This window comes from Nansenia antarctica (assembly GCF_963989245.1).
Source record: "Nansenia antarctica genome assembly, chromosome: 8".
Taxonomy (NCBI): Eukaryota; Metazoa; Chordata; class Actinopteri; order Argentiniformes; family Microstomatidae; genus Nansenia; species Nansenia antarctica.
The window spans coordinates 42,292,263-42,310,423 of NC_137678.1; the positions used below are offsets into that span (position 1 = coordinate 42,292,263).

General features: G+C 45.3%; 1 protein-coding gene across 1 annotated transcript; it reads left to right on the top strand.

Moving 5' to 3' along the window:
• Positions 1–524: 524 nt before the first annotated feature.
• On the top strand, positions 525–10,068 carry dera (deoxyribose-phosphate aldolase (putative)). The gene is made up of 9 exons (XM_080537575.1): positions 525–674; positions 1,693–1,790; positions 2,781–2,928; positions 5,840–5,935; positions 6,076–6,210; positions 6,444–6,572; positions 7,956–8,068; positions 8,655–8,804; positions 9,425–10,068. Exons 1-9 carry the CDS (start codon positions 644–646, stop codon positions 9,479–9,481), a joined length of 957 nt encoding a protein of 318 aa, XP_080393701.1. The 5' UTR covers positions 525–643; the 3' UTR covers positions 9,482–10,068.
• Positions 10,069–18,161: the final 8,093 nt, after the last annotated feature.

Here is an 18,161-nt window from a genome sequence, read left to right on the forward strand (position 1 = left end):
GAATTATTTGAGCCACATTGATGGAACCGACCGCAAGCTTATTTAAACCTGGATCAGAGTTAATCGCTTGGATCAGAGTTAATCTCGCTTTGTGTAACGGCCCCCTGATCAGCACTCATCGAATGCTTCTTGTTCAATCAAATTACTTGGTCCCTTCAGTCGAACGACTGACAAATACACAGTGGGACGGAAAATTAGATACACACGCAGAGACTATATTGTTGTTTAGATCTGCTTAATGCACCCAGACAAACACACACACACACACACATACACACACACACACACACACGCACGCACGCACGCACACACACACACACACACACGCATACACACACACACACACACACTAATATTTTGCTCATTACGATCATTCATCTTTTTAGGTGATAAACTGTATTTTAATAATCTGTCAAAGCATAACCTCAGAGATAAACCACGTATTATCTTTGGGGTCTCGTGACACCCCCCTCTCTTAGCTGACTCGTGATTGGTGGATAGAGAGGGGCGGTGACAGTGGAAGGGAAATGACAGTCAGGAAGAGGTCCATGCAGTTGGAAGCACAGCTAGCTGTCTATTGCTAAGTGAACTTGCTGAAAAAGGAGCCTAGTTTGGATTGTATTACAAAACAACTCCGTTCACTATGTCCGCAAGAAATCCGGGAATGGACCTGGGTAAGATTGGTTCTTCTATTGCATGAAAAAAAAATGTTGACCTACAATAATTCTAATCTAGCAAGCTATCAAGTGTTAGCACGTGCAGTAGCATTTCACTTGTCAAATTGTGGTGTCAGCCAGCTACAATGTATCCTTGGTCAAGAAGATCCTGAAATTGATTTTAATTTCAAAACGGTCGTTTGTTTGCACAGTACATAAAAGGACATGCACTCACGTGTACCAAAGTACACATTGTAACACACTGTCTGCACATGTCAGCCTGTTAATATGTGTCTAGTTGATACCTTACAGAGATTACAGTTGAATCTTATGTGAACATGATCACTATACTATGAATGCTGGCTTACTCTATGTTGTCCCACTCCCTCGTGAATGACTGGTTAATATACTGCACATGACAGGGGAGGGGTCATGTGATACAGGGGTCTTGTGCTGTCTGTCTGTAGGACACTGATAGCCCCATCTGTGACTAATATAATTTTTTACATACACAACATTGAAAATAAAAATGTTCGTGTGAACAATAATACTAGTCCGATGGGGCTACTGTATCTGTACCCATTAGCTCTAACCATGTAGGCCTAATTAGAGTAATTGTTAGAACTTAGCCTAGCATTGTGATCATACGAGAGAATATTTATTGTTGGGTGACGCGTTGTGAACAGCAAACACTTTACCTAACCCTACTACTGCATGCACAGACACTTAACCTAACCCTACTACTGCATGCACAGACACTTAACCTAACCCTACTACTGCATGCACAGACACTTTACCTAACCCTACTACTGCATGCACAGACACTTTACCTAACCCTACTACTGCATGCACAGACACTTTACCTAACCCTACTACTGCATGCACAGACACTTTACCTAACCCTACTACTGCATGCACAGACACTTTACCTAACCCTACTACTGCATGCACAGACACTTTACCTAACCCTACTACTGCATGCACAGACAGTTTGTGTTCCATGCGGAGGTGTGTCATGGTGCTGTCCTCTTGGCAGACCTGGAGTGGGTGTCCAAGGTCCGTGTGAACACTCAGGCGGTTCTGAAGAGGGCCCAGCAGATCCAGGGACGCAAGTTGGCCAAGAAACAGTGGCAGGTGAAGGTTTTTTAGCCCTATCTGTGATTAGTGTTAGTTTTTATATTTACATATAGGTGTTGTGAACACCCAAAGGTAAATACAGAAGACAAATAGTACTAGTCACAGATGGGGGTTCTATCTGGTTCATCATGTGCAGCACCTAGCCTATAACATGAACAGCAGGAGAGGCTGGTGGAGGTGGAAATCAGAGGACGGGCTGATGTAGCCTAATGCATGGAATAGAATTAGGAATCATGGTATCAATTCGTCATTCGGTTCCATGCATTACAGTCTTTTCTCCGAGTCTTTTCTCCGATTTCTACCTCCACTTATGGAAAGGAGTCGTGGTGACATGTCTGTTGTGTGTGTTTGCATCAGCATTTTATTTGCCTAAACAAATGAAGACATATTGTTTGCCCTGTGTGTTTGCATACGCATGTTATGTGCATAGATTTGTATAGATAATTGGATTCACAATAATCTGATGCATTGACCATAGACCGTGGTCTTATTTTAGATATTGATATTTGAGGCTGATCTTCAACACTCGTACCTAGATGAGCAGTGAGTTTAGCACCACAGTATGAGTTGCCGCCTGTTTTATTACTTCAGGGTTCCTGCGTTGGTCTTAAAAAGCCTTAAAGTCTAAAATCCAGCAATCCAACCCACAAGGCCTAAAAAGGTCTGAAATGTCAGTTATTCTGTCTAAAAATGAGGTGCTAGGTCTTAAAAATGACATCCTGCAAGGAAATCAGTCCGACCACATCAAGCTGGAACCCAAAAAATGCCAATTCGCTTCCTTTTTTGTCTGTATGGCAGTCTAATTTCATCACCTCGAGGATGACAAAAAGCTACCACACAGTGTCGCGAATAGGTCTAAGATTTGATTCAAAGAGGTCTAAAAAAGGTCTAAAAAGGTATTAAGTTTGACTTGAAGTTGAAACTTGTAGGAACCCTGTTACTTTTATTAATGACGACCATTTAACCCAGCATCCCTTTCTGCTGTAGGCAGCATGGCTTCTCAGGGCGGTCACGTGTATCGACCTGACGACCCTGGCTGGTGACGACACGCCCTCCAACGTCCACCGGCTGTGCCTGAAAGCCACGCAGCCCGTCCGCCACGACCTGCTCAAGAGCATGGACATGCACGACAAAGGTACTTTTTGAAATCATTATAAATACTTCACAGTGCTTGATTGATTTTGTCTGGCGCAATAGAACCAATGAACTAAAAGTGGCCCTCCAGGCAGTCTCAAGCAAACGCTCACATGTATTTGGGGCAGCTGTAGTTCAGGAGGTAGGGCCGGTGACTAATGATTGCAAGGTCGGCGGTTTGATCCCCGGCTGGCCACGTATCGAGGTGTCCTTGGGCAAGACAGTGAACCCCAAATGTCTTCCAATGAGCGGGCCGGCGCCTTGCATGGTAGCTTGCCGCCATTGGTGTGTGAATGTGTGTGTGAATCGGTGAATGAGAGGTCATTGTAAAGCACTTTGGAAGAAGGCACTATATAAGCAGTCCATTTATTACCATTAATTTAACTATTTTGACCCAAGGTATGCCTCTCCAACACCACTCTGCAGCTCCAGAGATGAATGTTCAGGTTAATGAAGCATTATGCTTTTGTGTCAATCAACTAACCTGCCCCTTAAACATACAGGGCTCAACATTAAGGCTTGTCCGCTTGTCCGGGACATGTTATGTTCGGAGTGAACTTCCTCCTGCACTTGTTCGACGGAGTCGACAAGTCAAAACAAAGAGAAAAATAAATAAATAAATATGTATTAATATCAGCAAAAAATGTATTCCTCCTTCAGTTGTCCGATCGGAAAAGTAATAAATGTTTTAACGAGCTATACCTCATTCTCGCTGCCTATGAGGCGGCATAGCTTGTATCAGAAACTCTAATGCTATTGTGTGCGCATGACCGTTATTAACTCCACTGCCTGCAAAACTACCAAACTTCTTGACCGCGAAGTTGGTTTGTGGAAATGTTAACTCCATAGTGAAAGAAACCGACACGTTACTCAAGCCAGCAAGTACGATGTTCCTTCAAGCACCTAAAACTGGCCAGGTCCCAGGAAAAGCGGGGAAACACTAAATGTCGTTGGACGAAACACCAGCACTAGGGCTGCCACAAACGATTATTTTCATAGTCGACTAGTCACCGATTATTTTAACGATTAGTCGACTAATCGGATCATAAATTACAGCTTATCGCACAATTACTCAATCGCTCTTATTTAGCTATCATCTTCTAAATCAGCTTCTAAATTTAGCTTGAAGTTGTTAGTTGTTGTTGTAGGCATGTGCTAACTAAAAATAAAGACAATTAAAATGATTGTTCACTCAAAAATAGATATTTTAATGAACTTTGCAGATTTATTTCTGGCATCACTTGCATGTAATGTAATGTAAAGAGTAGTAGAGGGTGCAAACTGCTGAGTAAAATGAGGTAGGCTAGGCACTAGGCAACCAAAAGAATACAAAAAATAAATAAATACTTGTACAGAGTACAAACGTTTTGCTTTGCTTCACTCATCTCATAGTAGAACGCGCCTTCTTAGCACTGTAACGTTAAGACAACATTTTTAGCTATTTGATAAGTATCGCTTTGATGACAACGTAAAATAATGTAAGAAGGCTTTTAACGTAACGATATCGTTAGCCAATAACAAGCTAACTAGCTTACCGAGACGAGCCATCGTCTTCCTCGTCATCTGCCACAACGTGCTTCCTTTTTAGATGCTCGCGCATCATAGACGTGCTGCCATGATAAGCGAGTTCAGCTTTGCAAATTTTACATTTTACATTCTTTTTTTCAACGTTGTGGTTGAAATGCTCCCACACTTTAGAGGTACGAGGACAGGAAGACATTTCTCTGTTTGTTTTTCCGGGGAAGTCACGTGTGCCCCGGATGACCGACACTGCGAATGTACATCAAAGACACTGGGAGACGCTAGCCAGTGGCAGCTTCAGGGAAGAAAAACGAATGCTTATCGAATGAAATGAATGGTCTTTATTGTCATTGATATAGTACAGGTACCAAACAACGAAATTTGGGAGGGGGGGCTCCCCTGGTGCTAGGCAAAAACAAAAAAAAAAACGCTTATTTCAGCTCCAAAAAAACATGCGACTACGGCGATTACCAAATATGTCGGCGACGATTTTGGTAGTCGACGTCGTCGTGACTAGTCGACTAATCGTGGCAGCCTTAACCAGCACTATTGCCGGTGTTCTGCCAATGTATGCTGCCTTGTCAATGTATGCTGCCTTGTCAATGTATGCTGCCTTGTCAATGTATGCTGCCATGTCAATGTGGCTGCCATGTCAATGTATGCTGCCTTGTCAATGTATGCTGCCTTGTCAATGTATGCTGCCATGTCAATGTCTGCTGCCATGTCAATGTATGCTGCCATGTCAATGTATGCTGCCATGTCAATGTATGCTGCCATGTCAATGTATGCTGCCTTGTCAATGTAGCTGCCTTGTCAATGTATGCTGCCATGTCAATGTATGCTGCCATGTCAATGTATGCTGCCATGTCAATGTATGCTGCCATGTCAATGTATGCTGCCTTGTCAATGTATGCTGCCGTGTCAATGTAGCTGCCTTGTCAAACAATCTATGTCCGCTGAGTAGGGGAGCACGGTATGTTGTCATGCCTGAAATCGAACGTTCTCTGGTGTGCACGTAGATCCACAGTAATTGTTGGAATTGGAATGTAATGTAATGTATTACTGGCTTGTAGTGTGTTAGTAGACATACACACACACGTCGTCATATTTGGACAAGTAACTTGAGCTCTCGGACAAGTAAAAGATAAGTTCAAGTACCTGAAAAAGCTTAATGTCAAGCCCTGAACATAGCTCAGCTGATGTTGTATAGTGCTTGATAGGTTGAGGTTCATTTTTCCCGCTTTTACTTTACCTTAATTGCTAACCAATGCCATATTTACCCACCAGAGGGCGACATACTCATTTCGGTCAAATTCTCCTCTCCTGTTAGTTTCCAAGAGGTGGAGGTGTATTTAACTATAATGGCAGTGTCTGTGTTTGTATATCTCCAGGTGTAACCACTGGTGCAGTATGTGTGTACCCGTCTCGTGTGGCTGATGCTGTGAAATCACTGAAAGCAGCCAATTCAAGTCTACCTGTTGCCTCAGGTAATGAATTGGTAAAGTACTAAACTAAGCTGAAACTAAAGTGCGATGTTCTGTGGTGGGATAACGTGTGTCTGTGTCTGTGTCTGTGTCTGTGTCTGTGTCTGTGTCTGTGTGTGTGTGTGTGTGTGTGTGTACTCCAGTGGCCACTGGTTTCCCTGCTGGCCAGACGCCCCTGAAAACGCGTCTGGAGGAGGTCCGCATGGCGGTGGAGGACGGCGCCATGGAGATAGACATCGTCATCAACCGTACTCTGGCCCTCACCGGACAGTGGGAAGGTATATGCTCTACCCTGGTTCACACAGGGCCTGGCCTGAGTGGAGCGGTCATATTTTGTCATATTTTGTCATATTTTGTGTTTTGAAGTGCACTTTCGTCATATCTTCCTCTATTGTGACGGTATAGTGCTGTACTGTGCCTCAGTCACGTGCTTTGTATTGTCATACATTTCGGGATGTTGTGTGTGTGTGTGTGTGCGTGTGTGATGACCTGTCCCTTTGTCTCTCCTCAGCTATGTACGATGAGATTCGCCAGTTCAGGGAGGCTTGTGGGGAGGCTCACATGAAGTCCATCCTGGCTATTGGAGAGCTGGGGACCTTCACTAACGTCTACAAGGCTAGCCTAGTGGCCATGATGGCTGGTGAGTCTGTCCACACACACACACACACACACACACACACACACACGCACACACACACACACAAACACACACCATGTTCAGCACTTTTGCATTGACTTACCATTGTCAATTTGCTGTGATGGTTTGACGGTTTGCTGGAGTTTGATGTTGACATGTTTGACTGAGTGGTAGGGAAGGTTGAGGGGGGTACCTACCTACCTTCCATACAGAACAGCACTACAAAGTAGCATTGCAGTTTGTCACGTTCTCCAGCGTGTGGAGCTGTTGCTCAGGTTTTGCTCTCCTTCTCTGTACTTGGCTGACCTGATGAACACTCTCTCCCACACACACACACATACACGCACACACTCTCACACACACTGTACGCTTAACTAGCCATCACATAATAAGCCGATTACTGTACCAAATTGTCAGCGGGTCCGATAGAGATCATTATTAAAATGCATTGCTTTTGTCGCCACGCTCGCTCCTTAATCTCCCCTTGTTCCTATGAATTGCGTATGAGATTCCTGAAATTGAATGATAATTTCACCTATTAATCTCCAATGCAGGCTATTTTATTCCGCTCCCCCCCCTTCCCCCCCGCCGTATCCCCATGCCCACGCAAATGAATAGAGCTTCATTACCGCCACCCACGTTTAATAACCGTTATCCATTATCTGGTAATTAAGACTCTCCATAACGAATCTTAAGGATTATGCCAGTTTGAGGGAGAGGGGGGAAGAGAGGGAAAAGGGGAAAAAAAAAACTGACTGGAAAAATACATAGAACATGTCGTTAATGAACTGTAAAATGTTCATCTTGTTCTATTCTGTAATGAACAGTCATTATACACCAGGGATGGCAGAAGGGAGGCCATTTTTTACCAGTCCCACAGTTTGTGGTTAATCTATTAAAAGCGTCATTTTGTCTTTCTATTTTTATCAAGAAAGCTGATAAAACATAATTGCTTCTGAAGGGAAAGGGGAAGGGGAGAAAAAAAATGAAGTTTTTTTTATTGATGAACCAACGGCCGCCCTCTGTTAACGGGCAGGAGCAGCATATGTTCTTGTCTGGCCACCCTGCTCTCTCAGAGTAATGTCCTGTCTCTCCCCGTCCTGGCTGAGGTGTCTGAAATACTACCCCAACTGCTCCGATCTGCTGTATTTCAGTCTGCCATCTCCCATTCAGCCTCCTATTTTTTCATGGATCATCCTGCTCGTGATCTTTGTGTAATTCTAGAGTGTTGAATAGCTTGAATAGAAGGCCCGGGTATGCTGGATGGAATGTTAACAATAGCATCAATGCGTCTGCTAGGCTAGCGGAAGAAAAGTACTTTAAGACCTGGATGCACTTTATGATGATTAGCAAAGGAGTTTATGTCGCGTCTCTTCACAAAAACAGGGTCAGACTTCATCAAGACGTCCACCGGGAAGGAGTCTGTCAATGCCACCTACCCCGTTGCCATAGTGATGGTGAGAGCCATCCGTGACTACTTCCTGCAAACAGGCCACAAGGTACAGTACTGCGTCGCACTGACATCCGACCTCAGGTGGGTTAGACACGGGGGTGAAGAGCAGCTATAAGGGTCTCAGGGACGTGCTGTGTTAATTTGACGTTGTTGACTGTATGAAGAGTGGTCAAAGTTCACTCTACAGAAGAATGGAAATAGCCCACACAGTTGAGTTGCTGACTAGAAATGTACCGTACACCCAGATACGTTCAATGTGTCATAGAATACTAATGCGCTATTTTCAATGACGAAAGTGGAATTGAATACACTTCCGTGATTGAAAAGGATTTGCCCTAACCTTCTGTATCTCTCATCATCATTCCCATCCAATACAAATTCATTCGTTCATTTTACTATTCATTATCATTTTTTGTACAGATTCAAAGATTCATTTGTATAGATTCACATTCAAGGGGCACATTCAAACACTACCTTCTAAAAAGGACTTCAATTAACCCCTATTCACCGAATGGCTGTAGTTACTAGGCAGGGATAGTTGAGTCGCTTTTGTCTGATTGACCGAGTCGTGTCTGTGTGTCTGTGTGTCTGTGTGTCTGTGTCTGTGTGTGTGTGTTTGCTCGGTACTGTAGGTGGGTTTCAAGCCAGCGGGGGGGATCCGTACAGCCAAGGAGTCCCTGGTGTGGCTGACCCTGATGAAGGAGGAGTTGGGAGATGAGTGGCTGAGCCCCCACCTCTTCCGCCTGGGGGCCAGCAGCCTGCTGGCAGACATCGAGAGACAGGTGGGTGGCGTGATAACGAACATACATGATAACCAACATACATGTGGTCCTCTGTGGCTCAGTTTCCTCGGTTCCTGCTGAGACCATATATACTGAAAAAGATATGCACTCACTGCAATGTAAGTCACTTTGGATAAAAGCGTTAGCTAAATGGCATATATTATTATTATTATTATTATTATTATTACATACCCACACAAACACACATGCATGCATACATCCACTAGGCGTGGGCCTTTTTTTTGCAATAGCATACACATACATACACACACAGGAGCGTACGCACACACCTGACTCAGCAGAAAATGAATGTGTTCTCTTCACACACACACACACACACACAGGCAGGCACTTAAGAAAAAAAGGGCTAATAATTTTAGGCGGTAATGACTGGAAGCACTTTACTGAGGGTAAAGTGTAATAGCTTTATTGGACACAACAGTCGTTCGGTCTGAACATCAGTCATGGCTTTCTGAGTTTAGTATGTCACTCTAGACCCTGTCTCCATCATGATTCATCTCAAAATGGTTAAATGTGTCTTCTGAGCAGTTATTAAACTCAATGAATTGTATACAGAGTCAGTCAATTCCCCTCATTGTCTAGCTTTTCTGTTCTCCCAGATCTACCATTATGTGACTGGACACTATGCAGCCTATCACGAGCTCCCAATGGCTTGAAACCATGGACACCTGATGTCAACGTGACCAATCGGAGACTCAACCCTCATGCAACCAGCCTGTCTCTGCTCAAATTACACACGCACACACACACACACACACACACACACACACACACACCCCCACCCCACACCTCAGGGCTCCTGTTACCTCAGAATTAGGAAACTAAGGCCTTGTCTTGAGACCAAATGAAGTAATTTAAATGTGTTGTCATTTTACAGATACTATTGAATGGATGTACTTCAATATTGTCAGATTTTATCTAATTGTCTGTGCCTTGTCATAATAAGACAGTACTGTTTCATTTGTCTCCATCTGCCATACAAGCAATGTGAAAGAAACTGTTGTGAAAGAAAAGGCCTGTTGAAAAGTCCTGAATGATACTGAACTGAAATGAACTGAAATTAGACAGAGTTGTTCTGAGAAATAATTTCTTAGACATGCTGTATTCATTTTATATACAATCGAGTTGATTCTAGCTCAATTGAATACTGTACTTGGTCTAAAGAAAAAGAATATACTTTATGTTTAGAAAATATATTTTGCTGAAATGGTTTTTGACATTATTAAAGACCCAAGTATACATGATCAAATTCAGAGTATATTTATTCTTAGACTCCATTACAGGACTTGAAGGCGATGAAATGATGGCTATCTAGCATAAGATGAGGTCATCTTATCCCTCCCACTACCACACACACACACACACACACCCCTACCGTAGCCCTTGGCACCTCACTCCATAGACCTTTAATGGCTTCGATTTCTATAGCACTTTTCCACCTGACACAGGTGTTGAAAAACACTTACATTGTACGGGGGGGGGGGACGACGACGACGACTTCCCTCAACCACTACCAATGTGTTAGCACTAGCTCCCACCTAGGTGATGCATTTAACACGTATCAGTTTTAATCCGCTGCTTCTACCACGCGCTAGCTCTTTAAGTCAACCGTGAGCCTGCGATGCGTAGCCGTGTGAACGTTGTGCAGCACTCCCACCTGTGTCTGGGCTGCTGCCTGCGGAATACGTTATTGGGCTTCCTTTGGTCTAATTTCATTAGCGAGGGGCTCTGTGAATGGAGTGAGTGTTGGGGATTAATTAGGGGTTAAGTGAGTTTAAATGGTCTGATTTGAACAGCTCACAAATGTGAGGCTTCATTTGAAGCGAGAAAAAACTTTCTTCTTTCTTTTCTTCTTTAATGAGGATATCAGAGGCCTTGACCTTGACTAGAACAGAGAGAGAGATGACTGAATTAATTGCGGAATGGGATGGATACAAGCCATCGGAGGGAGGAGGATGGGATTGAGAGGAAAACTCGGGGGAAGAGAGAGAGGAGGAGGAGGTGAAGTCAGGACAGCGCGGGATTGGTTGGGAATCAGGGCATGCCTATGTTCCAGTAGTTAGGTGTTAGGATCACTTTTCATTTAGAAAGGGAGGGAGGGAGAGAGGGAGCTCCCCAGAAGTCTGCTTCTCTTCTCATTAAGGACCAGGGGAGGCTGGTGGGGCTAGAAATCAAACAATCATTGTAATGCATAGAATGAAATAAGGAATGGTATCCAACTCACATGGTAGAACTCGGAGGAGAGGCTCATTGTGATGCATGGAATGGAATGAGGCATGGTATCAAATGCAACTTCTACCCCCGCCAGCCTCCCCATTAAGGAAACCGTTCACGGTTGTGGAAAGAATTGAATGACTGTTAATGTATGCAACTGGGAGTACATTTGGACATTTTAGATCACAAAGTCTGCTTTTGACCAACAGATCAAGAGATGAGCGGCACAACCTCCCAGGTTAGCTGGTTTGATAAAGGAGGTAGAAGACGTTAGCTACAGTTTAGCTCCTTCTGCAGGGAGAAGGCTCACCCCTGTGTCAAGCACTGTGAGGTGTGAGTTAGAGTGATGAAGCGCCGAGGCACTGTCTCTCTCTCTCTGCTCCCCACCGCCCAGGTCCATGATGTATTAGCTCCACTTACATAAAGGCATGTAGATCATCTCAAATCTGGACCATCGGCCAGCACAGCTCAGCTTGATAAGGCAGAGGAATGGAGGCTGGTCTGAGATTGATTCTCCTCTCCTCTCCCGCGTGGCGCGCGCACACACACACACACACACACACACACACACACACACACACACACACACACACAAACAAACAAAGGTAGAGTACAATCCTTACACGTGCAAATACACATAGTGCACAGACAGATACACACACACACACACACACACACACACCCTACTCAAGTTGCCAACACAATCCCAGACTTGTCAGTCATATTTCATGTTTAGATGATATGGATATCCCTGGGTGTCTGAGGGGATTCACTCATGCTTGTTTTACCTGTGTAAGCTGTGAGGGTTTCGTTTGACATAGAGTATCAGAACACCACATATTTCATATCAAATAATTACATTTTGTCATCATGCATTATCAAAACAAAACATGATCAATAAATGTAGTAGACTCATCAGGCGAATAGGGAATGTGAACAAAAGACCTCTTTTTTAGCCGATGGGTTCTGGCTGCAGAGAGAAACTGCGGAGAGCTTCAATAGAGGCTCAGCGGGTACTCCAGTTGATGTGATGCCAGTTGTTGTCAGTCTGCTCTTGACATTGCGTGAGTGTACCTCGGTCAGGCTGGGAGCTAAGCAAGACCCTGGCGAACACACACACAAGCTAGCTGCCTGGATTTGTCAAAAGGCCGGGGTGCCAGTCGCTCACGACTGACAAATCGGCTCGCTCAGATTGATTGGTTTCCTGTTGTTTTATTCATCAATGTATTTGGGGGGTGGTGGGGGGGGCCTGGGGCAGATGTGAAAAACGACCACTCTGGGCCATGTTAGTCCACAACGTAGTTGATGATGAGGAAGAAATATCCAGGCATGGGATGGTGTGTCAGTAATGCCTTCACTATCCATTATCAGCCCCAATTCTAATTTGTCATGCTGTTTGTGGGTCCATAACTTGTCTCAAAAGCAACACATTGTGTATGGTTTTATAAATTACCAAGTAGCAAGCTGCTCCATTCTCCCTCACTCGGCATCTCTGAGGAAATATGTCAGTGTGTGTGATTGATACTTCACACGTCTGATGTTTAGGGTATAATTTTAGAGTTAGTCAAATCTGTGGAGGAAAAAAATGATGCAAGAATATCATTGATTTAAGAAACTGAATAAAAGATGCCAAGTTAAAAGGTAGAAGTTTGAAATGTAACAAGGGCATTACAAGTATAGAGCTCAACATATCCATATTTAACACTCTTTCTTTTATTAAATCCCAAATTTCAATGAATCTTTCTCCTCTCACAAAGTGTATGGTTCAACAAGGGGTGTGAAAATAAGAATATCTCTTGGACACAGAGATGTGAAACACATTGAATAAATAAAGTGAAATATGATTTAAACAGTTCTTACTGTATACAGTATGTGTTTGAAAACACTGCCATACTCTACATGAATAATGTTCATAGTGGGTGTTAACAGCTTTGACAAAACTTTTGATGAATTTCCCCTTTGGTCTCATGAATCCTTCCATGCCACCTCCCAGACTAGTCCCCCAACCCTCAATGGCGTTTTGCGTTGGCGACTTTGCCGTAATGAGAAATACGGTGAAATAAAGGAAATGTTAATGCGAGAGATTGATGACTACCAAATATGTCCACGCCGGTCAACTGTGATGGAACAGCGGTGGCCGTTATTGATTGGAGCTCTCTTATCAGGGCCGAACACATTGATTTGTCTAGTAAATTGTTCGGGGGAGGGAGACACCTCTCGTACTGATTTGACAAAGCATGCTTAATAGCCATTTGGTCCTGGTTGACGGGAGGAGAAAGGGCAAAATAATCAAACAGAATCACAGATTCTGGACTGGAGAGAAATAGAGGATAATATCAATGGGATCCAGCTGCTGATTGGATATTCAAGTGACATGACAGACAGAGTGTTGCTTCCTGGGGAAAGGTTAGGCTATTCAGGACAGGTTGTCCCGGGCCCATATTCATAGAGACTCTTAGTATTAAAGTAGGCGTACTGATCTGGAATCTGTTTGCCTTTTAGATTATAATGAATAATAATTCCATGCATGAACAGGAGAGACATTATCCTAGATCAGCTCCTGCAATTCTCCTACAGTCGTCTAAGATGCTTTATGTATACAAGCCCAGATCTGTAGGCCACCATTATCCAATATCATAACACATATACATCATAGAAATGTTCATCATACGAATTAAAATCATAGATTTAAGAAATCCTCCACTGCCGTCAACAGGACTGCTCTCTTCTCAGACATCACAGCAGAGAGCCTAATTCAAGGTTGGAGCAGGTGATACAGAGACAGAATAATTGGTCCTCTGACTGCAATGATATTAATGATACAATTAGAGCAGGCCTTTGGTTTCCTCTGTGGCAGAAACAGGTAGTGATAGGTGATACCCGGGGACTTCACTAGTGTCAGCCCGATCCTTCTGATGCCGTACTGATCCCTCACAAAAGAGGGGAGGCGGGCGCGCGCTCCTCTCCTCACACACAGGCTCATTTCCCATGGTGCACCTTGTCTTTGAGCGCTGACCTTGGCACGCGGCTCCCTCGTGGCGGAGAAGAGATGGAATAACATGTTTGAGAGATCAAAACGGACTGAGGCTCACCTGTCTCCACAGACACGGGCGTACAGTAGGACTGTCGAGCGCCACGGAACTCTAATTCGGTAAGTTGAAAGGAAGCGTAACGATGGAGCATTTATTATTGACGGCTGCGATAATTCTTCCGTGCGACAAATGAGTTGAGAGGGATATTGATAGGGGTTGAGATCGCTGTCTCATGACGGTTTGTGAGATAAAGAGGCAACCGATTGAAGCATGGTCTTTATTTGACCATCGTTTCAGTTCAGTCAGGGCATTATTCATGGGAATCCTTTTAGAAATCATTAAAAAATCAGCATTGTATTCAACGTGTCTTCCAATACAACTAGGCTAGTAAAAAAAAAAAAAAAACAGGCAAGATGATCAGGAACTAATTCTGCTCCTGGTGGATTTGAATGGATTGACACTGAGGGTGTGTTCTGACTAGAACAGTGGTTCTCAACCTTTTTTGGGCCAGCGCCCCCCTCTCCATTATCCAGGCCTCTTACCGCCCCCCCATCAAAAAAAGTAGGCTTATTTTCTTCCCTAAATATTAATGTTGACTAATGATGAATGAATGGTCTTTATTGTCATTGCTACAGTACAGGTACCAAACAACGAAATTTAGGAGGGGTGGCTCCCCTGGTGTTAGGAAAGGAAAAAAAAAAAAAACTTTTAAAAAACATCACAAGAAGGGAAGGAGCTGGTTTACATAAATAAAGGCTATGTACACTATCCACTGTACTATACTGTACAGATAGACGACTAGGGTTGTCATATTGCACAATAGTGTTATTTCACATTTATTTAAAGTGTCGCAGTTTGCAGGCTTGAAATGTACATGTTTGTGCCTCAGCACTACACCTGATTTTTTCAGTCCAGCAGCTGCCATCAATCCGTCCAGACTGTCCAGGGCCCAGAACCTAGGTCTTTGCTGTGTTCAGGGCCTGGACGGCCCTGTGGTAGAAGCTGTTCTTCAGTCTGTTTGTCCTTGCGGCCAAGGTCCTGAACCGCCTTTTCGAGGGCAGCCTGGTAAAGTGTTCGTACCCAGGGTGGGTCGGGTCCCTGGAGATCTTGGAGGCCTTCCTGAGACAGCGTGTGTTGTACAGCTCTTCCAGAGAGGGGAGGGGGGCGCCGGTGATCTTCTGTGCTGTTCTCACGACTCTCTGTAGCGCATTTCTCTCCGCTGTTGTGCAGCTGGAGAACCAGTTGCAGATGCCGTAGGTGAGGATGCTCTCCACTGCGCCGCGGTAGAAGGTCACCAGTATCTCCTGCTTGCTGTGTTCCTTCCTGAGGACTCTCAGGGTGTATAGCCGCTGTTGTGCCTTCTTGATGGTGGCTTTTGTGTTGTCCTTCCAGGTCAGGTCATCCCGCATGTGCATCCCCAGGAATCGGAGGGTTGAGACTCTCTCCACGCTCTCTCCGTCGATGAGCAGGGGCTGGATCTCTGACTTTTTCCTCCTGAAGTCTACGATGATTTCCTGGGTCTTTGACTTGTTCAGCAGCAGGTTGTTAACCTTGCACAGCTTGCTCAGTTGCTCTACCTCATCCCTGTACGCCGCCTCGTCCCCCCCCGAGATGCATCCCACCACGGTGGTGTCGTCTGCAAACTTTACGATGGAGTTGCTGGGGTGGACGGGGGTGAAGTCGTAGGTGTAGAGGTTGTAGAGGATGGGGCTTAGCACGCAGCCCTGGGGGGACCCAGTGCTGAGTCTGAGGGCTGTGGAGGTGTGGGGGCCCACCCGCACCCTCTGGGGGCGGTCGGTCAGGAAGTCCTTGATCCATGCACATATAGAGTGTGATAGACCCAGGTCTAGTAGTTTGGTCACTAGCCTGTCTGGAAGGATGGTGTTGAAGGCGGAGCTGAAGTCCACAAAGAGCAGTCTCGCGTAGCTGTTTCCCCTCTCCAGGTGGGATAGAGTGGCGTGGAGAGTCGTCGCGATGGCGTCCTCTGTGGACCTGTGGGCTCTGTAGGCGAACTGGTATGGATCCAGGTTGGGCGGGAGGCGTGTGAGTATGTGGGCCCGGACTAGTTTCTCGAAGCACTTCATGATGATTGGTGTGAGTGCCACCGGGCGGTAGTCGTTTAGGCAGCTCACCGTGCTTTTCTTCGGGACTGGGATGATAGTTGAGGTTTTCAGGCAGGGTGGGATGGTGGCCTGGGACAGGGACTGGTTGAAGATGTTGGTGAAAACCCCGGCCAGCTGGTCGGCGCAGTCCCTCAGCACCCGTCCCAGGACGCCATCCGGCCCTGAGGCTTTCCTGGGGTCCACCGCCTTCAGCACGCGTCTCACTTCATGCTCTGTGAGGGTGAGGCTGCTGAGAGCTGGAGAGAGTGGTGTTTGTGTTGTGGTTACCTCCGTTCGCCCCTCGTCGAACCGGGCGTAGAAGGTGTTCAGCTTTCCCGCCAGCAGGGGGTCGTCCTCTGCGGCTGTGAGCCTGTTGGCTCTGAAGTTTGTCATCTGCTGAACCCCCTGCCACATCCGCCTGGAGTCGTTGCTCAGGAGGCATTCCTCAATCTTCTCTCTGTGGTCTGCCTTGGCCGCTTTGATTCCGCGCTTTAGGTTAGCCCTGGTGGTGCTGTACAGCGGTGTGCTCTTCCCTGCGAAGAAGGCGTTGTCCCTCTCGTTGATCAGTTTTTGGACCTTCCCAGTCATCCATGGCTTCGTGTTGGGGTAGACCCGGACCCGTTTGTCCACGGTGACTGAGTTGGTGCAGTTCACTATGTGGTTCAGAACCGACGACGTGTACTGTTCCAGGTCCTCATGCTCATATTCCTGCCATGGGGTGTCATTTAGGCAGATCTGCAGTGGAGCGGACCCTTCTGGCCAGGTTCTGACAGTCTTAGTGGTGATGGGAGCACTTTTCCCCATGGTAGTGTATGCTGGGATCAGGAGGATTGACACATGGTCAGACATGCCTAGATGAGCTAGCGGACTAGCCTTGTAAGCACGTTTGATGTTGGTGTATACCTTGTCCAGTGTTTTTTCTCCTCTTGTTGCACATTTCACATGCTGATAGAACTTGGGTAGTACTGCCTTCAGGTCGACATGATTGAAATCTCCTGCTATAATGTGAATTGCCTGTGGGTCTGTGCTTTGTTGACCACTGATGACGTCATATAGCCGCGCCAATGCTAGGCTACCGTCCGCGCTAGGCGCAATCTAAACACATGTAATGTACACCGCGTTGAATTCCCTCGGGAGGTATGTGGGTCGGCATTTAACAGTCAAGTATTCCAGGTCTGGGGAACAGTGGCTACTTACAGTTTTCGTGTTTAAGCACCAGCTATCCTTCGTCGATATTATGATCCCACCCCCGCGGGACTTGCCGCTGAGCTGCGTTCGGTCAGCGCGATGTAGAGTGCGGCCCTCCAGGCTAATCGCGGAGTCCACGATAGTATCTTCTGTGTTATATAATTTAAAAAGTATGTCACTGAATGCCAAATAATAGATTGGATTTAACTGGGCAGTTGGAATATCATTATCATTAGTTTACCAGAGAGCAGAAAAGCCATGTGAATGTGAATAAAAATGCTGTTTCTGAGTGTTAAACAAACTCAGACAACATCAGAGAATACAAACAGACTGCTACGGAACAGCAGCAATTTCACACATGTCTGATGCAGAACAAACAGAAGGCTGCAGAACTGTACATTACAACTAACATTGTTAGTTTTTTTAAAGTGTGCTGGTGTTGCATTTCTCCAAATTGCTGTTTTATGATGCTAATATTTATTCATTTTTGATTGGACTTTGGGGGGGGGGGGTGGTGTCACAATATGGCGGCAAACGCTAGGGGGCTATTATTTAAATATTTTATTTAGTATTCTATTGTATTATTTTCATAAACTGACCACTTCGAATTTCTCATATCAAAACATATCAAAACATAACAAAGTTCCAAAGTTCAGAGCTCTGCGCCCTGGGAGCGCTCAGAGATGGGCGCTCTGACTGAAAACACGGTTTTGTCCGAGCGAACTGACCGTTCGTGCATTCATGAACGTACCCGTAATAACACTGCTGACAGCTGATCAATACAAAAGACGCTGCAGCTG